General features: G+C 45.0%; 1 protein-coding gene across 4 annotated transcripts in view; it reads right to left on the minus strand.

Annotated features, from left to right (window-relative positions):
• PIP5K1B (phosphatidylinositol-4-phosphate 5-kinase type 1 beta) overlaps positions 1-24,213 on the minus strand; it is a 314,990-nt gene that overhangs the window by 96,807 nt on the left and 193,970 nt on the right. For all 4 annotated transcript variants that reach the window (XM_047829493.1, XM_047829491.1, XM_047829492.1 and 1 more), the window contains 2 exons: positions 24,044-24,196; positions 17,994-18,293 (listed from right to left, as the gene is read on the minus strand). In XM_047829493.1, the coding sequence (XP_047685449.1) occupies positions 17,994-18,293; positions 24,044-24,196 (453 nt within the window). The remainder of the gene's footprint in view (positions 1-17,993; positions 18,294-24,043; positions 24,197-24,213) is intronic.

Consider the following 24,213-nt stretch of genomic DNA (forward strand, 5'->3'; position numbering starts at 1 on the left):
AAGGACTGTTTTAAGGCAATAATAATACTGGAAGATAGTAAAAAAAAGTCAAGGTCAAAGCAGCATCCTGAGGACGGGAGCAAAACTATCTGTTCCTGAAGAAAGCACCTTCTCCGTGTTCTCACGGCTGGTAACAGGTGGGGACTGCTCTTAATTCACATGTAGTTTCTGGAGGCCTGGTGACATGGTGTGGGAAACGTCCTAACGCAGAATGACAGGCACTTCTGTCCTCTCCTCGTGGCCACATGTGACAAAGACTGCCTGGTCCTCCTCTTTCTATTCCACCTGCTGTGCCCCCCTCCCCCCCCCCTCCCCTGCCATGCACTGTGTTCTGTCCCCCTGCTACGAGGAGCGACAGCAGCTGCACGGTGGTTAAGACTCTGTGCTCTGGGGGCAGGTGGGCTTGGTTGACCCATGGCTTCCCTACTCGTTCGCCCCCGGGGCAAAGTATGGACTGTGCTGGGCCCCGTTTCCTCATCTGCAAGAGAGAGATCATGGGAACTCCAGCCTCACGGAGTTACTGCGAAGACTGAGTTAATCCACGTCGAGTCTTAGGACAGCAACTGGCAGACAAAGGGTGCCCGATAACCGTTAGCTGTTACCGTCGCCGTTCATCACCGCCCCCCCCCCCCCCCCCCCCCCCGCCCCGTGCAATCATCCGGGCTGACCACGCCCCCCGGTATCTCCACGTGCCCTCCGCTCTTATTCTTTGCCTTCCCGTCTGTCTTTCCTTTGGATCATGATCCCAAGTCCTGACTTCCTCTGGATCATCCGCAGGACAATGATCCAAAGATGTTCACTGAAATTCTCTCAACATTCTTCTTCTCTGCTTCTCAGCGGCGACATTCATGGGCTCCCGACTCGACTAGAAGTGAGTGTCTAGTGTTGTCCCAGGCACGATGAAGTTGCCAGGACTTCAGAGCTAAGTAAAACAGACAACAATACCATCCTCAAAATCACACAAACCCCAATTAAGGTTGGAATAAGGCCTGGAAGAAAACAGTCAGGAAACCGTAGAGATACCCCACATAAAGGGTGCCTGTTGTTGACTAAAGGGTTTCAATAGCTTGGATAAGAGACGATACTTAGGCTCCACAGCAATTAGTTTGTGACCTGACTAGCTGAAGCAATCCTGAAAAAAGAAGAACAAAGCTGGAGGCAGCACACTCCCAGATTTTAAGATATTACTACAAAAGTGTAGCCATCAAAACAGAATGGTACTGGCACAAAAACAGATCAATAGAACAACATAGACAGCCCAGAAGTAAACCCACGCCTATGCAGTCAATTAATCTATGACAAAGGAAGCAAGAACTTACAACTGGGGAGAAAGACAGTCTCTTCAATAAAAGGCGCTGGGAAAACTGGACAGCTACGTGCAAAAAAATAAGACTGGACTGCTTTCTCATACCATATGCAAAAATAAACTCAAAACGGATTAAAGACCTAAATATGAGACTGGAAACCACAAAAATCCTAAAGAGAGCACAGGTAGTAAGTAATTTCTCTGACATCAGCCATAGCAACATTTTTCTACGTGTCTCTCCTAAGGCAAGGAAACAAAAAGCAAGATTCAACTACTGGAACTATATCAAGATAAAAAGCTTTTGCAAAGCAAAGGAAACCATCGACAAAACAAGAAGGCAACCTACTGAATTCGAGAAGGTATCTGCAAATGATATATCCAATAAGGAGTTAATATTCGAAATATACGAACTTACACAACTCAAGACGAAAAACCAAAACTCCAACTAAAAAATGGCCAGAGGACCTGAATAGACCATTTCTCCAAAGACGCCATACAGATGGCCAAGAGACACACAAAAAGATGCTCAACGTCAGTAATCATCAGGGAAATACAAATCAAAACCATAATGAAATACTGCCTTACGCCTATCAGAATGGCTATAATAAAAAAGACAAGAGGGGTGCCTGAGTGGCTCTGTAGGTTAAGGATCTGACTGTTGGTTTTGGCTCAGGTCACAATCTCATGGTTTGTGGGTTCAAGCCCCATGTCTGGCTCTGTGCTGACGGTGCTGAGCTTGCTTGGGATTTTTTTCTCTCCCTCTCTCTCTGGGCCTCCTCCGATCTCTCAAAATAAATAAACTTAAAAAATAAAGACAAGAAATAACACGTATTGGTGAGGATGCGGACCCCTGCGCGCGTTGCTTGTGGAAAGGCAAACTGGTGTAGTCACAATGGAAAAAAGTATGGAAGTTCCTCAAAAAATTAAAAATAGAGGGGCACCTGGGTGGCCCAGTCAGTTAAACATCTGCCTTTGGCTCAGGTCAGGATCTCACGGTTCACGACTTTTGAGCCCCGTATGGGGCTCTCTGCTCTCAGCACAGAGCCCACTTCAGATGCTCTGTCTCCCTCTCCCTCTGCCCCTCCCCTGATCTTTCTCTCTTGCTCTCAAAAATAAGTAAAAACATTAAAAAAATAGAAATGCCACATGATCCAATAGTGCCCCTACTGGGTATTTATCAAAAGACAATGAAAACACTCATTCAAAAAGGTATCTGCACCCCTATGTTTAGTGCAGCATTATTTACAATAGTCAAGGTACGGAAGCAACCTAACTGTCCACTGAAAGACGAATTTAGGATAAGAAAGATGCATATGCGTATATGCACGATGAAATATTATGCAGCCACAGAAAGGATGAGATAATGCCATTTGTGATAACAGAGACGGACCTGACGGGTATTCCGCAAAGTGAAACAAGTGACAGAAAGATACCACATGATTTATTTCATAAGTGAAATTAAAAAAAAAAAAAAAAGAAGAAACAAAAGGGAACTCATGATTGCCAGAGAGAAGGGGTAGGGGGAAGGGCAAAATGGGGGAAGGGGGGTGGGGCAGACACAGGCTTCCAGCTGTGGGATGAACAAGTCACAAGTCACAAAAGGCACAGCACGGGGAACAGAGTTGACGGTAGGGTGATAGCTTGGATGGTGACAGATGGCAGCTGTACTTGTGAGCACGGCCTAATGTTTACACTTGTCCAATCACTACGTGCCACACCTGAAACGAATGTAACATCAGCTCCAATCAAATAAAAAAAAACTTTTTTTTTTTTTTTTTTTAAGAGAGGATACCTGAACGCAGATGGCAGCAGGGGAGTTCGAGGGAGAAGTGGAAAAAACATGAGCACCTTTTAGGGGGTCACGTCCAGCTATCACCTCTCTACAGACAATTCCTAAGATCTTTTCTTTAGGCCAAACTCACTCCTGAGCTCAGCCCTGCATATTTGCAGTGGGCTTCTGGGCATTCGGAAACATCTATGCAACTGCCTTGCTGTAACCGTAAAGGCTTATTTTTCCCCCAAAGCAGTTCTTTCCCCTACTTTTTTTTATTCGAAATCATTCTGATGTGGGTTTCAGACTCCCTGACTCCTTCTCTTTTCATTAAGCTGCCTAGTCCTGCAGCTTCTAATTGGAACATTCCTTTGTGCTAATGCTTTGATTTCAACTTCTCTTCCCTCGCCTTCCCATGTATTCCCGACCAGCCCCCTCACTTGACCAGGTCAAAAACCTTCAGTCTCTCACCATCACTCAGGTCCTTGTGACTGAAGGTCCTTGTGACGGTGGCCCCAGCCAACAAATGCCTATCCCATACTTAAGATGTGTACTGACATATCTTCCAGGCTGGTCAAGCTGAAATCCCTTAACTACCCATAAATGTGCCCTCAAGATGTAACCCCTGATAGCACTGCTAATGCTGTGTCTTCTGGAAGGTCCTTACTATCTTTTCAAATCTTCCTGGTTCTTCAAAGCCTATCTCAACTCTTTTCTTCCTGAAAATTATACTCACGATCTCCATAAAACATCGAGAACACATCTCCCCTCTGAAAAATGAAGCACACTGTCAGTGGCCCTCTATGGAATCACGCTTGATCGTATCTGTATTTTTCCTACCATACGTATCAGACTGTTCCGCCCACCAAAGGCTTCTTTTGCTTTGTGGTCCCTGATGTGCACCCTGATCACAGCAGAAATGTGTACTTTTTATAGTGCTATCCACGTGAGCCAGCAACAGAAAACCAAAATATTCACTAAGAATCTACAGGACTACATCTTATAACTCCGACATAAGAATTTGATATTGCATTTCAAGATGATAATGCTTGTGAAAAATCCTCAGTACTAAAAGTATTTACTGTGATTACATGCTCTGTGTTGTCAGAAGAATAAAGACCACAGTGTTTTCAAACCTACGGACGCCAGAGGTATTTATAAACACAAGTGAGGGGGTTGGGGCAGGGGGGCTGCTACTTAACAAGTAGACCTTATTTATTTATTTCATGTTTCATTTATTTTTGAGAGAAAGTGTCAGAATGCGAGTGAGGGAGAGGCAAAGAGAGCGGGAGACACAGAATCCGAACCAGGCTCCAGGCTGTCAGCCCAGAGCTCAAATGTGCGGCTCGAACTCAAGAACTGCGAGATCATGACCTGAGCCGAAGTCGGATGCTTAACTGACTGAGCCGCCCAGGCGCCCCACAAGTAGACCATGTTTAAATCCTAATCCAAACTAATCCAACTGTTTCTGAAACCATTAGAGGTTCCAGCGGGGCCTGGGTGACTCAGCTGGTTAAGCGTCTGGCTCTTGATCTCAGCTCAGGTCTTGGTCTCAGGGTCATGAGTTCAAGTCCAGTGTTGGGCTCCACCCTGGGCGCAGAGCCAACTTTAAAAAAAAGAAAAGAAATTTGAACACTGACAAGTAAGAATTAACTAATTTTGTAAAGGTACGATAATGGAATTATAGTTTGTTTGTTTTTTTTTAGAAAGGAGTCTTTAGTTTTTAGGGATTCTTAATGTTTGAATCAAATAATGGGATATCCAGAACATGCTTCAAATTCTGGGAGGGGTGGGGGCAGGAGGCAGTGAGATTAAACAAGATTGGCCAGGAGTTGAAAATTCCTGAAGCTGGGTACAGGGAACATAGTGGTTCTCCATGCGTTCTGTCCCCTTTTGTGTATATTTGAATTTTTCAAAAGGAAAGCTTAATTTACTGAGGTGCTTAGGTGAAATGCATTTTATTTTTTATTTGTTTTTGAGACACACAGAGAAAGAGAGCACGCACAAGTCGGGGAGGGGCAGAAAAAGAGGGAGAGAGAGAATCCTGATGTGGGGCTTGACCCCACGAACCGTGAGATCATGACCTGAGCCGAAGTTTTGGGCGCTTCAGCAACTGAGCCACCCGGGGCAGCCCTAGGTGAAATGCATTTATATTCCATGTGGACTTCGCTTACTACTATCTCGGCTGGTGGCAGGTAGAGAGGGCACAAAGATGAACATTAATTATCTGGGATCCTAACAGCGGGAAACTTGCTATGTTTGCTCCTCACCTCACCTGCTCACTCACTGGACCTTCAGTCACTTGGTTATTCTTGAGACCTTTTTATTGTATTAGCAAAGCGCACTCCGAGCCTTATTGAGGAAATTAAATTAAATTTAAAAGGCAGTATTCAGCTTTAGCTGACTTGCACATACAGGTAATTCAGAAGCCGTACTCCAGGGGACCTACTTTGCATGGTCTGTCGTTCTCAATAAAAAGAAAAAATAGGCTGTGACGAGCTCTTCAATTTTGGCGGGGAAACCAGACTGAAATAAATATTCAATCCTCAGCCTGCTTACGGCAATGATGTGTTTTGCGCTGTGTCTAATGCAGTGATTTAGGCCTCTGGGCTGTGCTTGATTAACACGTACCACTGCTTTCTGTGCTCACGTGAAACGCTTGCAATACTCAAAGTGTATTTTATAGGCATCAGAGATAGCCATGTACCATTTTTTTTTTAATTTTTTTTTTAACGTTTATTTATTTTTGAGACAGAGAGAGACACAGCATGAACGGGGGAGGGGCAGAGAGAGAGGGAGACACAGAATCGGAAGCAGGCTCCAGGCCCTGAGCCATCAGCCCAGAGCCCGACGCGGGGCTCGAACTCGCGGACTGCAAGATTGTGACCTGAGCCAAAGTCGGACACTCAACCGACTGAGCCACCCAGGCGCCCCGCCATGTACCATTTTAAAAGATTATATATGACCATATATACACTCATATCTATATACCAACTTCGATTTTGGGTGAATTTGGGTTTTTTTCTTCATAGATACTTTGTTTCCACAACTAAAGATGCCTTAACAAATTATTTTGTAAACACATTTAGAAATTGTGGTTTATATACACAATGGAATACTACGTGGCAATGAGAAAGAATGAAATATGGCCTTTTGTAGCCACGTGGATGAAACTGGAGAGTGTTATGCTCAGTGAAATAAGTCATCCAGAGAAAGACAGATACCATATGTGTTCACTCTTATGTGGATCCTGAGACACTTAACAGGAACCCATGGGGGAGGGGAAGGAAAAAAAAGAAGAGGTTAGAGAGGGAGAGAGCCAACGCTAAGAGACTCTTAAAAACTGAGAACAAACTGAGGGTTGATGGGGGGTGGGAGGGAGGGGGGGTGATGGGCATTGAGGAGGGCACCTGTTGGGATGAGCACTGGGTGTGGTATGGAAACCAATGTGACAATAAAGTTCATATTTAAAAATAAAATACAATACAAAAAAATAAAAAATGGAAAAAACCCCTAATGTATTAAAACTGCCAAGCCCTTCTGATAATCTATCTTCTGGGCATTGGGCCAGCTGCTCAAGGGGACTCACAAACCACACTTGCCGCACGTTTCCACACCTACTCCAGCGAATGAGGTGAGATTCCCGGATCCTCATCATGAGCTACTACCGTCTTCCTCTTCTCCGGGTAAAGGGGAAAAAGTACCCCCCGCCTTCCCTCTCTCTGCTCACTCTAATGGGCAAGGAGAGGGAAGAAAAATGGGAGTACATGTCTGCCATAAATAAGCACTTGATGGTTTGCATTTAAACTGTAAACTCTATGCTCCTTAAAGGTAAGGACCATAGTCTATTCATTTTTTGTTTTTTGTACCCACAGACTTCACACAGAGCCTTATGCAGAGCAAGAATTCAGAACTATTTGCTGAATGCCATGGGATTAATTCAGTAGGAAGGTAACACAGGATTTGTCAAATGAGATGCCCGTGTGGTCTGAAACCAGGGAAATCAAGCCAATCCCTGCTCCGAGATCACAAAAGGTTCCACGGGGCAGGAGGAGTCTTGGGTTTGGGAAAGTCACCATTGGCGGTGAGCAACTCACAGCCTAAAAGAACACCCAATGCATGCTTAGAGGGCGAGTTTGGAGAAGGGACAGAAAACCCTGCAAGTAACAGAAAGTCTCTGGGGTCTTGAGGTATTACAATTTAGTTTTTAAAACAGTAGCATGTGCACGGTCACAAGTGAAGAACGTCTAAGAGGGCGACTCAATGCCACATTCCACGGAACCTGAGTGTGATGATCTAAGAGAGAAAAACAAAATACAGAAAGTTAAAGAGCTTGAGGCAATGTTCTTGTCTCCATGTATCACCAAGTGATAGAAACTCCAATGGTGTTTCCCTAAAAAAATGGAGGAATGAAAGAGGGATGGCTTACACCTGCCCGGAGAGAGAGAGAGCTCAACTCTGAACAAGGAGAATATTTAAACTGCGGAGGTGACCAAACGAGAAGAGACGGAAACATTAAATGTGCAAGCTTACATTTGTGGAGGTGGGTTCTAGTGATCAAGTGTAGCGGAAAAAAACAAACAAACAAACAAACAAACTTGACTCTCTCCTGCACATCTGAGCGTAGAGAAGGAAATCTGCAACCTGGGATCACTGCTTTCGTTGTTCTGTGAAGATGAGGCTGTTGCCTTTTTTTTTCCCCCTGAAATCGCAAATAATCTAGAAAGAAGGTGGGGAGCTGTTTCGGAGAGAGGACCATCAGAGGATGGCTAATCTCTACCTCCTGAGGATGCACGTCATTGTCTGAAGCCAGATTAGCAGGTGCATGAGAACGAGAACTTGGGGAGCAGAGTGCTGGCACCCAGCACGTTTGGTTTTGGAAACGGCTGGAGCCGGCCGGACGTGGACAAACGGGCAAAGTTTACACACGAGGTCTTCGTGTGGAGAAACGAAGGGAGGAAGTCAGCGAGACACAGGCTCCAAGCAGGCTCACATTCAGGTTTGGGCACCGGTATTTAAGGTAACCATCAGGGTTTAACTTCCCTGCATCCTGAAGAGCTATGGGCAACCGACGTGTCCAGGGGCAAACGCACCCCCTTTGGAAACAGGTTTTTTGAAGCAGACATGTAGGAAAGGGCACAGGTATGTCCGTCTGAAATAAAAAGTTGAAATTTAATCCATCAACTCATAAATAACAGATTGTTCTTGGCCACCTCACGCTTGTGGGGGAGGCAGAAATTCCTCGCCAGGCAGGAGGGCAGAATTTCAAGGGATGAAAGTGAGGAGAGAAGAGGTCTACTCGCCTGATCAAAGCACTACATTAAAAAATGTCTTTGAAGGAAGAACACTGGTGACATCAAAGGAACATTCACTTGCAGGGGAGGGGGCCAGATGGAAAGTGTTGACTGCCGCTGACGGGGATGAGCAGCTATTTACGTGAGCCAAAGCCTCTCAGAAGCCAGCATGTGCTTGTCTTCTTGGAAAGCGCTGGAACTACGACGTGGCCCAGGAAGTACCTTGCCTTTCACAAGGCCGTCACGCGGGCCCCGGGTTCCTGCAGCAGGGCGGGGACGCAGCACGGATGGATGTCAAACAAATAGAATAAAGTCCCGCCGAAATCAAACCGATTTCCTCCTTTGGAAGTGTTTCTACTTGCTGGAGGTGCAGGTTTCCGGGAGGAAGACAAGATCACGTGTGATGGGTGCACAGCAAGCTGGGTAACATGCCACGAGATAGTTCTGAGCCATTTTCTAAACTTTGTAACATTTTCCCAGACCTTGGAAACTCTCGAACGCTGCTTCAGTCTCTGCAACTCCGTCCATCACCAAATTCCAGAAGTTTCTCCTAAGCTATGGAGCTTCTCAGCACCATTTTAGAAGCCACTAGGGTTTGCTGTCCTTTGTCTCCGTTAGTTTGAGTGTGGACAGTCCTGCTCTACTTCACACGGTCATCCATGTGACTGACTCACGCTGGAATCCACAACCGGATCCACACTGGCCAACCTCAAAGGCTTTCCAGACCCATCTTCAAAGGCAGAGTTGCTACGGTCATGTCCCCCTGAGGTCACTTCCCCTTGCGGCTGTGGCTCTCCTCAGGCTTCCCAGGATTCCCAGTGGGGACATTTCCTTCACTCTCCTTCCTCCCCTCGGATATTTTGTGAGTCCTTCCATTCGGGAACCTACCTTGACCTTACCTCTACATTTACGGTCAACTAGAAAATCAAAGACAGGCAGGTTCTTTGCACACCCGAGCAGAAAACCCTAATATATTAGACATGGCAGCATTCCATTTCATAAGCCCAAGGACTTCTGCTTCTGTTAAGTTGAACTGTTACATATTTCTATTTCTGCGTGACAAGTTACTTAAAACGAAAGCTGGTTAGGCACAGAACCACCACCACCGTATGTTGGGGATACTTAAATTCTCTCATTTTAGGTGATCTTTCAGGCAAAGGAAAAGGAGTTTACATAGGGGCGAGGAAGATGGTTTCAGCCTCCTATTTTTCTTCTGTAGAAATTTTCACAAGGCTCCATTTGGTTTGAAGGGAGGATAAAAACAAACACTGGCTTGAAAATCCTGCCATTTCTGCTGGCAGTCGAGGAGCATTCTTGAAAGCTGCTCACGCAGGACCCAACAGCACATCGAAAGCCTCGTCTCCCTCTCCACACGAGGTGAAAAACAATCTTTGTCAAACCACCTACTTCGCTGTAACTGTCACGTTTCTCAGAAAGAAGTCCTGCTCTTCAGTCAATCGGATTTGACGCACAGGCATGTTGGTAACAGTTGGGAGGTGTTAACGGGCTTGATTACACTTTCCATTAATCTTTTAAAATTAAATGTTTGGGTTCCTGATTTTATTTTGTGTTCCTCGGTCACTGTTCTCCTCGCTCCCTCCTTCGGTGAAGAAGGTCGCACGTTAACCCACTGCCCTGTCCAAACTGAGTTCTCTGCGTTTGTAGCGTCTTTTCTCTACAGCACCTTTCCCACCAGCTCTGTGTCGGAGCGGGAAAACTGTCACCGTGCACTTGAAGCCCACCCTCTTCAAACCCGTGGTGGGACTTAAGGTTTTCATTTTAGCAGATGTTCCCCTTTGGTACCTAGAGGCTCCTTATGGAGAGCACACTGGTAAGAGGTCCTGGGTCTGGAGTCAGAGATGCCTGTGTGTGAGCTGGGACCCAGCATGTGAGCTCTGGGGACCCGGGAGGTGTCACCTGTCCCGCATCTCCATTTCTCCATATCAGAAAGGGAATCATGGCACTCACTTATGCCACAGGGCCATGGGGAGGCTCGACGAGAACCCACCTATAATTAATACGAAGCAAGTCCACAATCAACGTCAACTGGTCCAACCTGCAGACGCAATGAGCCTTGAAAATGGCTTGAAATCCAGGAGATAGGATGTCAAGTACTGTATCCTGTGCATGTGTTTTCGGATTACGTATTATGGATGATGTGTTCTAAAGGCTCAGCTACTTCAGTATCTGCACGTTGCATCTAAGATGGGACCCTGCCTCCACCAAAAACTGGAGCAGCTGGTTTTGCAAGTATTGAGAATTATTTGTCTGGCTCAAGGTGAGGTACCCCCAAGTTGGCAGAAAGTCAAGAACAGCTAGAGAAGAAAAGCAATACAATGCAATGACTTCTGTAGCTTCCCCAGAACTCTCTCGTACTGACCATTTTCTCCCTTCTCCCGCTGCCAACAGAAGCTCCCTGCCATCATCCAGCTGCATCGTGGCGGACCTGGGGCCACCGGCAAAAGCCTGAGCAGACATCAACCCCTTTCTGGGGCTGATGAACAGGTGTGGTGTTGTCTTAAATTGGGACATCAGGCACCACCCTCAAGAAACTGTTACTCTGAGGCTTTCCCAAAAGACCAACATGGGGCCAAGTGCTGTTTTGTTAAGTGGTTTAAGGGTAACAAAACGAAGTCATACAGCTCCTGTTCTCCTAAAGGGCAGATTTTAGTGGGCAAACATTAAACACATACCGAAGCAATTACAGAATAATTGAGAAATACCCATGGCTATCGCATAGATCTAGATGAAGTCCTGTGAGCATTCAAAGTCTCAGAGAAAGGCTTATTACTAGAAACCCACGCGGCCAAGTCCTGTGCCTCAGGCTCTCCTTCATAGGAAGCCCTACTGATCAACCACTCAACTTAACTGTAAGTTTTTCAGCTTCCTTTTTCGCCACTGTTTCCTGCATCTCCGAACGGCCTTCTTATTGGGTTTATCTTTTGTTTTGCCGGAGCATATACTCAAGCAATTCTTAAACGAGAGACTTAAACACACACCTACCAGAATAGCTAACATAAAAAAATACGGAAGACAGCGAACGCAGGAGAGGATGAAAAGAAATGAGATCATACGCTGCTGGTGGGAATGTAAAAGGGTAGAGGCTCCCTGGGAAAGAGCATGGCAGTTCCTTACAAAAGTGAACACGTGCTTACCATGTGACACAGCAGATGCACGGGGCACTTCTGCCGGAGAAATGAATAACGCTTATGTAAAAACCTGCAAGGAAATGTTCACGGCGTCTGTTTTTTTTGTTGTTGTTGTTTTTTTGCAATAAGCAAACACTAGAGAGAAAAACCCCAGGTTCTTCAGCAGGTGAATGGTTAAACGGCAGTATTTCCGCACCATGAAACATCACTCAGCAGTGAAAAGGGGCAACTATTGATATACACAGTAACTTGGATGGATATGCGGAGTGAGAAAAGCCAATCTCGGAAGTTAATCCTGGATGACTTCACTTACATGGCATTCTTGAAAGGACAAAATTACGGAGAAAGAAAACAGATTGGCGGTTGCAAGGGGTTGGGAGGGGTTGGGGGAGGGCGGTGGCTCCAGTTATATCTAAAAGGGTAGCAGGAGGGATCTCTGTGAAGGAACCTTTCCGTACTTAACTGTGGCCGTTAAGTCAATCTATACATGCACAGAATTGCATAAAACCACATACACATATGCCCACCTACAGATACAGGCAAGAGTGCATATGAAACTAGTAACATCTGAAGAAGGTCAGTGGACAGAACCAATGTCAACTTCCTGGTTTTGATGTTACACTAAGGTCATACAAGATGTTACCACTGGGGAAACCAGGTGGGGAGTATATGCGATCTCTCTGTGTTATTTTTTCCGACTACATGTGAATGTACAATTATCTCAAAGTAAAAATTTCTGTAAAAGAGGGTTTATAAGTAGAAACCTTTTTTAAGTCCCTGAGAACGTGATAATGTCTTTATTCTCACAAGGAAATCTGGCTTGGCCAGGCACAGACATCTAGGTCCAAAATTATTTTCTCTGACACCAGAGCGTGGAAGGCACTCTTCTACTATTTCCCAGGGACCTTTATGATTCTTTCCAGCTCAAACAATCTTTGATTCTAGGAGTTGGTTTTATTTATTTGTTCACCAACGTTGACTTTGCCTTGTGTTTATATTGCAATGCTATCAAAACAATAATAGCATACAGAGCAAAACTTATAATCTAAAACAATGGAGCAAATCCAATACATCGTGGGATTAGAGTGTTTGTAAAACATAATTTGAAAGACGGTGACTTTATTTATGCCTTTTTTTGGGCAAGTAATCTTTCAAGAAATGGTACAGAGATGTGGAGTTGGTGATATTCCTGTACCTAACAAAAATAAGGTCTTTATATAAGACCATATATATATATGTGTGTGTATATATATATGTATACACATATATATATACATATACGTACATGTATATGTATATATATATATATATATATATATACATTCCTTCTTATATAGTTCTTCTTATATAAGGAATAAGCATTTTTTCCTTTTTTATTTGAAACAAAATTTTTTACTGAAAATATTTTTTAATGTTTATTTATTTTTGAGAGACAGACACAGAATATGAGCAGGGGAGAGGCAGAAACAGAGGGAGACACCGAGTCTGAAGCAGGCTCCAGGCTCTGAGCTGTCGGCACAGAGCCTGACGCGGGGGTCGAACTCACGGACTGGGAGATCATGACCTGAGCTGAAGTCAGACGCTCCACTGACTCAAGCCACCCAGGTGTCCCAGCATTTTTTCCTCTTTAATGATAACTGGGAAGGTGACCGATATAAAAAAGAAAGAAAAAAAACTGTGTACACGAAGTGTAAAATCTTAATGCTGAACAAAATTACAGCTGGGGGGTAAGCACTAGCCATAATGCGAAACTAAGTAGTATAGAAAATAAGCTACTTGGTAACCCAGGCAAACGTGCCCATAGCTGAGAAGAACCTGATTTGCAAATTTAGACCCACACATAGTTAGATGGATCCCACTCTGCACATCAAAAAGTCTCAGTAATCTTAAGACTGGCTTCATTAAATTCTGAAAACCTATTAATATTTATGGTGACAGCCATCTGCGTGAAAACAGAAAATTGGTTCCACACTATTTAAAAATCAATAACTCTGCTGCCCAACAAAAAATGACAATAAAGGTAAAATAAGTCATTTGGGTCATTAATGACCAAGACTGTGCCTGATAGGACTCCCACTTGAAGGAATCAGAAATATTTGGATTATAAACCCAAGTTCTCACTAATATACTTGGCAACAATGTCATTTCCCCAGAGTTATCGGTAAATATTGTAGGATGTAATAATTTATCAAGTTAATTAAACGATATGGGACTCTTTCGATTTTTCATAGAGAGGCTATGCCAGAGAAGAAATAATTATAGTCAATTAAAAATGAAGATAAAAATAGTTCCTAATTATTCTTCCAAAATGAACACATAAACTTCGATTCAAAAGGGTTTTTTACATTATCTTGCAATAGGTACTGAGTGTATACAATAAGCCAGGTAATGCACCTGCAGAGAAATATAAGGAATGAGCTGTGGCCTTTGAGACAGTGACAGTCTAGCTGGGCAGATCAGGTATACACCTAAAGGAGACAGGGGCCAGTATTAAAGTCTAATGACTTCTCCAATATTGTTCCTATGAAAAAACAATTCAAAGAGAAATACACTTTTATTATGCAAAGGGCTTAATACAGGGACACTCAGTACCTTGACTGGGATTCGAAATGGAGATCATGTGCTTTATCACATTACAATCTCCGTGACCACAGGGCAGCCACATCAGTGAAAGTGGATATTTCCTCCTCCACAAGCAGCACTCAAAACTCAGCTAGACACACAGAAGTCACCGAAGGCCGCTTTTTCTTGGAGATGTAACCTAAATGTGTCTCTTTGTCATCACGTAGTTTACTGTGCTTATTCCTTTGTTCAAATACGTATCTCAGTAAACATTTACTAAGCGCCGGGCAATGGAGAGACAAAGACAGATGAAGGTCTGATTCTCAAGCTCACGGACCTGCATGTGAATAAATAAAACAGTGCATTAAATGCCACAAAAGATGTGAATCCGGGGTGCTTGGGGAGCCACAGCATGGTGGTCTCAGAGCAAGTGAGGGCGGCGGTCCTGAGGGGGCAGGTGAGGGAGGAAGGTGAAGGAAAGCGGGGAGGGAGAGCCCAGCAGAGAGAGGCACACAGGAAAAGGCCAGAACCTTCACAGAACGTGTCCAGGAGATGGGAAAGGCTGTGGAAGGAAGGGGCTCTGCATGGAGGCGAGAGAAGGCTCAGAAGGAGAAGCATCCGGAGAAGGTGGCCGGGGCCAGAGGAGGAAGGATGGTAATGGCCCAAGCTAGGAAGAGTGGGCTTTGGTGCACAGGCAGGTGGGCCTCTGAATCACTGTGGCAGCAGCACTTGGGTGTGGTGGAAGAGAGAGATCTTGAAAAGGAATAAGGAGGCTACTGCAAAACTCCCAGCAATGAGCCGTCGGGGTCTCAAAAAAGGCCGCGGCTGTGCAGAAAAAGGGCGGGGGCAAGATCCAAGACTTAGAAGGCAGACTGGACGGGACATGGTGACTTACTGAGTCCAGAGAAAGAATTGCCTCTCAGCTTACATCGCATGGGGATGGTCTGAATAAATCCTACTTTCTGTTTTCGACAGCAAGTGACCTACGGTGTCCTGATGGTACTCCGCTATCACGACTCGGATCCCGGGTCAAGCTCACTTACGGGTGCCGAGGGCTGTCGCAACAGGGACAGAGTGAGGCCCAGGGAGAGGAAATGCTTCCAGAAAGGGGATTATTCACATGTCCATGTGCCCCAGACACCGCCGATAAGGAACAGCAACATGGAGACTGGGGAGGACCCAGGATGGGGATCCCCTGCCCTTTTGGGAAGAATCTTTGTCTCAACCGTACAGAAAGATGAAGTCCATTCGGTTTTTCTGGAAGAGCTCCGAGGCTAAGGTGCTGTGCGGAGGGGCCAGCCAGGGATGGACCATCCCAGGGGGGCAGGCTTACCGACGAGGGCCCGAGTTCAGACTGGGGAAGCCGGGAATCGGGGAAGGAGACTGTGGGGAGCAGGGCACAACCGGCCCAGGCCGTGCTGGGTCCACGAACCACGCAGGTGTCTTCTGGCCGGTGCTCACGCAAGGGAAATGGGATCCTGGGGATGAGGGGGTAAGCCAAAAACCGAAAGAAGTGGAATGGGCAGGAAGCGAGAGGTCAGCACGAGGTCAGGAGGCTTCTCGTGTCTGCCTGGGAAGGGCTGGCCCTTCCGAGGAGGACCTGAAGACACAGAGAGAGGGAGAGGATCGTGCCTGGCTCTGGCACGGGGACTCAGCCTTCGGGGAGGCAGGTGGGTTGTGATGGGCTCCAGGGGTCGCAGGAACTGGGGAGCGGATGGGCATTTTTCTGGGGAGACGGTTCACAGCTTTCGTCCATTTTGCCAAGCGGCCTGTGACTGCTACACCTCGAGACCCACCAGTCTGGAAATGCGCCTGAGCTCCTCAAGGCAGCTCTGCTCGGGGAGCCAGGGGCTGACTACAGATGACAAAGGTCGTGGTCATGGTCAAGGGAGATCATGCAAGGGACTCAGGTTCCCTCACAGCGAGGCATTTAAAGGCTCCCACACCAGCCTGAGCAAAGCCTTTTTGGAGATGAGTGTTGTGTATCGTTTAAAGAAGTTCCACAGTCTGAGTCAGGGTCAAGACCCAAGGGGGTAGATGAGAGGAAGCTGGCTTCAGGACCTCTTCACTGGCCTTCCTTAAAACAACAAATCTTCCAAAAATAAAAAATAAAGAAGCCAATCTCCAGGGTCTCATTCCTGATGAAGAGACATGTTTGACTTTGTCCTGTCAGTACTGGGCTCAGGAAACACTAATAAACAGCAAGTCTGGTGCAATGCCTCTTTTGCATTTGACTCCCCACCCCCCTGCCTTTTTTTTTTTTTTTTGGCATAGGAACCTGTGGTTTTAGAAGACACACAAAAAAATGGCTTTCCATATTAAAGAGGCAAGAAGCACACAGGCACACAAAGAGAAAGAAAATCTAAAATTGGAGAGGCTTGTACTAAACTCTAGGGAACGGGGAGTCACTTTTCACCCACATCCTGTGAGGGCAGAGAAAGCACAGGAAAAGGTTTCTACTCAAACGTGTGTGTGTGTGTGTGTGTGTGTGTGTGTGTGTGTGTGTGTGTGTGTTTCTTTTTTAAAGAAAAACATGAATCATTCATATCCACCCAGATAGCTGAATAGCTCAGCTGGACATTTTTGTTGTTGTTGTTGTTGGTTTGCTTTAGTTCCCTTGACTTGTGAAAAGATAATGAAAAACAAAAACTCCTTACAGCGAGCCATTACGTGTCAATTGTGAACAGCGCATACTTTGTACCCAAGGAGGTGTGGGCGCCGCCCCTGACTTGCTAAGTAACGCTGGGCAGGTTGCTTGCCCTCTTTAAGAGCCTGATGATTCACCAGTTAAAATGGGAATGAGAATGGTTACCAACTTCAAACGGATGCTGAGAAAATGAAAGGAAACGTACATCAAAAAATCCTAGGCTAGTCTGGCGCACTGGGCATTAAGAATAGGAGCTGTGGAGTAACTTCGCTGTCAATGAAACGACCCACTCAATGACATACCTTTGCGCATCGTCATTCACATCCTAACAGGTAGAAAGAAACGACCCATAAATAGTAGGACTGTGTTTCTCAGCAAGGATTCGCCCCCTCCCCGGTGCACCAACATGGGTCGTCTGTCCAGGGCCACACAAGGTCCAGAAAGCCACAGTCTGGAAGACACAGCTCATACGTCCCAGAAGCCTATCCACTCCTAGAGAAAGCGCTGGCCGCCTCCGCTATGCCCAACTTAGCTTGGAGCTAGACGGTATTCCCAAGTTCACCTGGGGCACAAAACGCTCTTTCTGAGAATATGTTCATCAGATGATCATCCTTCTTCAGAAGCCATCACAATTCCACTTTCATCGTTTTCTCCAAGGGAACCTTTACCTACTTTCTGTAAATTCACCCTATCGGGAAAAATCTCTCCCAGGTTTTGGGTCTTGTTATTTTGTTCCTAAGAGCGGCAGGCTGAGGGACTATGAATTCCTCCTTCCTTTTGACAATCCTGCAGGCAAAGTTTCCACGTTACGGTCTTTGCTCTAAGTGTTGGGACTCATTCATGATGGCCCAAAATAATTTCAGCAAGCGTGCTGCACCCACACCAAGTATCCAGGGAACTTCTCTCCCCGGTTGGAATGTTACCTGTGCCAAGGTTTGTATATGGCTTTTCTTGCTAATCACTGCATTACACCCAATTCCTTTTCCCTCCGGTTTAACCACAGGGGAGGATGGAAAGCAAAGAAAAAAAAAAATTCTTGTTTAATTTTATCAAAGAAAGCTGACTTCGCTTTTTACTAAAATTCATAGACACTCCTAGACAATTCCTTTATCGTCCACCAGTTCCTTCAACATCAAGGAAGCATGGATGGGCACTGGGATTGTTAACAAAGGGATTCCACATGTCTGTTCTGGACATTCCTTACCAAGGTGACATTATCACAGATGCCTTTCCCAGGGCAATCCCGGCAATGGTATTTCCTTACCCGGCAGTCTCTCTGAAGTGTTTTCATGAGCGCGTTGTAAGTTTCTGTGTCAAAATATAACCCTTCGTGCATGTCCTGCAGGAAATCCAAGTCCTTGAAGGTGGGGTTGGATTTCTCCCTCTCTTTTCGGGAAGCTCTTCGCTTGTACGTGGAGCCTTTCAGGTCATACGTGAAGTGCATTCTCATGGAGCGCGGTAAGACGTTGTTCATTACCACGATCCTGATGTTAATGCCCCCCGACTGCATGCAGTACAGTCCGTAAAATTTTGGCAAAAGAGTCCTTGGATTCTGGTTCAAATTCTATAAAGAGAAAAAGGGAAAAAAATGTTTTAAATCTCCAATTTTCATAAAATAATGCTCCATCAAATATGTGCTTTCGTCCAATATGATAATGAAAAATGGAATGTGGTTATCTTTATTAAAGGCCATAACTAGAGGCGCCTGGGTGGCTCAGTCGGGTGAGCCTCTGACTTCGGCTCAGGTCATGATCTCGCGGTTCGTGAGTTCGAGTCCTGCATCGAGCTCTGTGCTGACAGCTCAGAGCCTGGAGCCTGCTTCAGATTCGGTGTCTTCCTCTCTCTCTGTTTCTCCCACTCTGTTTCTCTTTCTCAAAAATAAATAAACTTTAAAGGCCATTACTAAAATACTGCTATTTCTGATCTGGCTCTTAAGGTGGTTCACTGGAACAGTAACTTGGTCATTCTAAACCCATGGTGTTAAAAGTGGCTGAACTGAAAAGAGAGTGTCCCAAATGAGACCCAACTCAAAACAGGGAAAGAATGGACTAGAGCCATGTGTGACTATGCTCTAAAGGAGCTAAAAAGAAACTCATTGCTGGGGTCTAAAAGATGAGCACTTAAAATTTTAATAGCTCCTGAAAAAGTGTCTTCCAAAAAATGGGTAGACCAATACACAGCCACACTTTGTTAGACCATCTGTTTCTTGTCACTTGTCACCAGGGCCACAAAGTATCAAGCTTTAAAGGCTCTGTAAGCATGATCACTAAAAAACGGACACTTGTTCTCTGAAAAATGGGAATACCATGGATTATTAGAGAAATGTAACATTTTAATGTTATTTTTGGCCATTTCCAAAAGAATGATGCATTAATATCCTTTGCCTGCTTTTCTATAGTTTTGGGTTATTGTTGGGAGTTTCTCAGTATATTCTGAATATGTAGCATTTTCCTATTCTCTACAGGGCAAATATTTTCTTCCAGTCATGTTATCTTTTCTACTATTAAGAAATACGTGCCTATTTTTAGTGTTTCACTTTAAAAGTAGGCGAGAAATTAAGAAGTTTGCTGGAAGGCATTTATGTCACGAAAAGTTTCCCTACTACCCCTGATCCTTCTTCCAATTCCCAACTTTCAAAAAAAAGTTTTTTAAAAACATTTATTTATTTTTGAGAGACAGAGACATAGTGTGAGTAAGGGAGGGGCAGAGAGAGAGGGAGACACAGAATACAAAGCAGGCTCCAGGCTCCAGGCTGCTGTCAGCACAGAGCCCGACATGGGGCTTGAACCCAAGAACTGTGAGATCATGACCTGAGCCAAAATCGGACCCTCAACCAATGAGTCATGCAGGTGCCCCTCCCCTCCCCGCCAATTCCCAACTTTTATATATCTTCCTATATATTTGTTATATAGATGTTATACCCCAAGCTTATAATTTCTTCTAGTTTCTTCCAAATTTTTACTAGTTTTGGTCATTTACATTTGGTTTTTACTCCGTATGGAATTATTTCGTGTGTGTGTGTGTGTGTGTGTGTGTGTGTGAGAAAGATCTGAAAATAGGAATTATCTGACTCGATTGATCTATTGATATATTGGGCTATGTCTAGAACTACAGTAATTCCACATCTTTAATATTAGTGCAGGTTTATAGATTTTTTTGGTATATGTTCCGGCAGGTCCACCATTTTAATTCTTATCAAAACTATGATAAGGTTGTCTGTTCTTACAACCTTCCCCTTCCACCGTTTATTTTTTTAAATGCTCTTAAAACGATATTTGTTTCCACTTTCTTCTGTTTGTTTTGCTTTCATTTTCAAATGAATCAGTTCAGGGAAAAATCCCACTGGCATTTTTTTTTTTTAAACACAGACTTAGTTCACTTTGTTTTCCTTGTATAAAACTATGTGGCGAACACAAGTGGAGCCTGGGTCTTCTGCACAGAGACTCTGGTGTGGGCTTCCCAAGATGGCCAGTGAATTCCTGATAGGGAGACTTGATGAACAGTCTCTTTCCAGAGGTGGGGAAGAGACAGGTGTAGGTCTTGGGAATCAAAAGTGGCCTTGGTGAAGTTGCCCGGGGGGCAGGGCAGACCCTGGCTGGCGTGTAGCAGGCATCAGTACTGTCATTGTCCGTATCTTCTTGGGCTCAGGGACGGAGACAGTGCCAGTGCCCCTGGCATCGAGGATGAAGCACATCAGCACAGAGCCACAGCGGCCGGTCTCTCTGCACGGGACAGTGTGGGGCTTGACGACCTTGTCCCCCCAGTCACCTCACCACACAGGTCCCTGGAAAGTTTGGCAGGGATCACGGCCTCACGGTCGGCACTGGCTACCTCCCTGGAGCACTTAACACCCGGACCGATGTGTCCATTGTCCTCTCCGATGGCCACAAATGCCTAGAACCCGGTCTGCTGGCCAGCACGGGTTTGCTTTTGCAGCAGCATATTCTTCAAAAGCTCCTCCTTGAGGGACACCCCCAGGAAAAAGTCCGTGATCTCAGATTCCTTGATGGGCAGGGAGAAGAGACAGATCTTCTCCAGATCTTCATGTCCTTGACCAGGTGGCCCAGCTTGGTGACCAGGATCCACTCCTTGTCCTCGACCCCCACAGAAGCCACCGTGGTCTCCCATTCCAGGGCCCCCAGACCCCCCAGGCTCATCGGCAGCACCAGGGTCAGCTGACACTCGGTGTTTTCTCAAAGAAGCCCTCATGATTGCAATTAGACTGGATTTCTAAACTGATGAGGGAGAACTGAAATCTTTCCAATACGGAGTTCAGGAACGACGCGTGTCTCTTTATTTCCGAACTTTGTATGTCTTTGAATAACAATTTGTAGTTTCTTTCATATTGATCTTACATATTTGTTTTTACAGATGCAAGCATTTTAGAGTTCTTACTACAAAAATTCTTTTGGGGGAGGCACCTGGGTGGCTCAGGCAGTTAAGCGTCGGACTGTTGATCTCGGCTCAGGTCATGATCTCATAGTTTGGGAGCTCGAGCCCGAAGTTGGGCTCTGTGCTGACAGCGTGGAGCCTACTTGAGGTTTGTTCTCTCTCTCTCTCTCTCTCTCTCTCTCTCCCTCTCCCTCTCCCTCTCTCTGCCCCTCCCCTGCTCATGCTCACTTTCTCTCAAAGTAAATAAACAAACTTAAAAAAATTCTTTTGGGGTTATTGTTTACACATTATAGTTCTTACTATAACTTGATTTCCTTATCAGAATTATAGTATGCTTTCATTTATTTGTATCTTTACTCTTCTCATCATGTTCACTACAAGTTCCTGTTGTCATACACAGGCTCTCATTTCTTTCCTTCTATTCTCCTACTCTGTATGATCTGCATAATGGAACACAATGGAGGGTGTAGACATATCTTAAATCCTGCAAATCTGGACTCTCATTATCCTTAGAAACTGCGGGCTAATTTTCTTGAAGTTTTGTTCCTTTTTTTTAAATGTTTATTTATTTTTGAGAGACAGAGAGAGACAGAGCACAAGGGGGGGGGGAGCAGAGAGAGAGGGAGACACAGAATCCAGAGCAGGCTCCAGGCTCTGAGTTGTCAGCACAGAGCCTGACGTGGGGCTTGAACTCACAAGCTATGAGATCATGACCTGAGCCGAAGTCGGACGCTCAACCGACTGAGTCACCCAGGCACCCCAAGTTTTGCTCCTTTTTGACTGTATTGTTTATAGAGAACGGTGTTTATACTTTTCTTCTATTTCTTTCTGTGCTCAAAAGTTATTGCTAGAAATTCTCACAAATACACCAGACAGGACTTCTATAGGAGGACACCTTTGTCTTTATTTCCAACGAAAGGGCCCTTGTTCTTCTCCATGAGGTATTAGGTGAACTCTTGGAGACTGAGGAATGCATCGTACGTGTGTGTTCACTTATTAATGTTAAAAAACTTCACTCCCAATTGAAAGAATTTTAATTAGGAAGAGATGCTGAATTCTGAATGCCTTCATTTCTACCCAACATTTATTTGGATCATCACACGATGTTCACATTTTTTCTTGTTAACTGGGTAAATTATATTATTTGTTATGTTAGCTTACAAGTAAGATTCCGATGAACCACTTGTTTGGCTAAATGTTACAATTTCATTTAACTTTAATTGATTTCAAATTAAAAGCTGCATCTGGCTAAGGACTACCATTTTGGACAATGAAGTTCTATCTAAGCTTAGAACTAAAGAAGTTTAAGACTTACTTAGCAGGTGAGTAAAGTGCAATGTCAGTTTGATCCCAATTTTATATTATTTAAAAATGTGTGTATGAATAGAATACATCAGTAAGGACATACACCAGATGTTAGTAACATGTATCTCTGGAAAAAGAATTAAAATTGGCTGCATTTTTCTAGCTTTTCTGGATCTTCTGTTTTCTCTAATACAAAGTACATAGGCCATATGCTCTAAAACAATTTCCATTTTGTTTAGGATTAAACCTTTAAAAGGTTTTTTTAATGTTACTTATTTTTGAGAGAGAGAGAGATAGAGATAGAGAGAGAGAGAGAGGCAGGCAGGGAGGCAGAGAGGGAGGGACAGAGAGAGAGGGAGACACAGAATCCAAAGCAGGCTCCAGGCTCCAGGCTCCGAGCTGTCGGGACAGAGGCCGACGCGGGGCTTGAACTCACAAACCGTGAGATCATAACCTGAGTCGAAGTCAGACACTTAACCAACTGAGCCACCCAGGTGCCCCAGGAGCAAACAAACCTTTTAAAATCTGTGCCTGCTCTCCACTAAGATTTTTATTTAGATTTTTGACCCCTATATTTATGTGTATAATTTACAACATTTAAGGTCTCCAGCAGATTCTGAAATTAAGTAGTATTTTTACAGCTGTGTTTCACACACAGCTTAGCGCTCGATGAACGCTAACCACTCATATTCCTACCGCGTACTGGACTCCAAGAGTCTCGTGATGCAATGCTTCCTCTATCCCGCATCCTGTACCCTTCCTCCATCACAACACTTGTCGAAGACACGCATTTCCCAGCTTTCACAGACTAAGGAGACTACAGCTCCGACGTTAAGTCACTTACTCGTGGTCACACAGTTAGGTGATGGCTGAGCTGGGATCTGAACCCAGGACTGTGTGGGTCAACTCTGCTCTACAACAAGGCTCCTTTACCTTGTAAAATCTATCCGATAACCGTTGCGGTATAATCCAAACACACCACAAAGCTCACCAAAGGGAAAGAAACGTGGCACAGGGTCACTGTAAAAAGGCATAGAAGGGGCGCCTGGGTGGCACAGTCGGTTAAGCGTCCGACTTCAGCCAGGTCACGATCTCGCGGTCCGGGAGTTCGAGCCCCGCGTCGGGCTCTGGGCTGATGGCTCGGAGCCTGGAGCCTGTTTCCAATTCTGTGTCTCCCTCTCTCTCTGCCCCTCCCCCGTTCATGCTCTGTCTCTCTCTGTCCCAAAAATAAATAAACGTTGAAAAAAAAAATTAAAAAAAAAAAGGCATAGGAAAAGAGGCGCCTGGGTGGCTTGGCCGATCAAGCGTCCAACTCTTGCTTTCGGCTCAGGTCACGATCTCATGGTTTTGTGAGACGGAGCCCCGCCCGTGTTGGGCTCTCTGCTGGCAGTGCCAGTGCGGAGCCCGCTTGGGATTCTCTCTCTCCCAATCTCTCTCTGCCCCTCCTCCACTCACGCCTGTCTCTGTCTCTCTCCAAATAAACAAAGTCTTACAAAATAAATCAAAGATAAAGAAAACTAAATAAATTTTTTTTAAAAGCATGGGGGGGGGGCGGGAAACTGTGGTGGAAAATAATAAAATCTCAAGTAGGATTTTACTGATGGGACGGTTACTTACCATGTAATAGCCTGGCAGTAGCTTCTGAAGGAACTCAGCTTCTTTATGCTGAACGGTTTTGATGATAAATTCATCGTCGCTGGTCACAAAAAACAAGGATCCACTGGCTCCGGGGTTGGACAGCTCTATTAGAGGTTCACTACAGATGGAATACTACAAGAGTAGATAAA

This window comes from Prionailurus viverrinus, chromosome D4 (assembly GCF_022837055.1).
Source record: "Prionailurus viverrinus isolate Anna chromosome D4, UM_Priviv_1.0, whole genome shotgun sequence".
Lineage (NCBI taxonomy): Eukaryota > Metazoa > Chordata > Mammalia > Carnivora > Felidae > Prionailurus > Prionailurus viverrinus.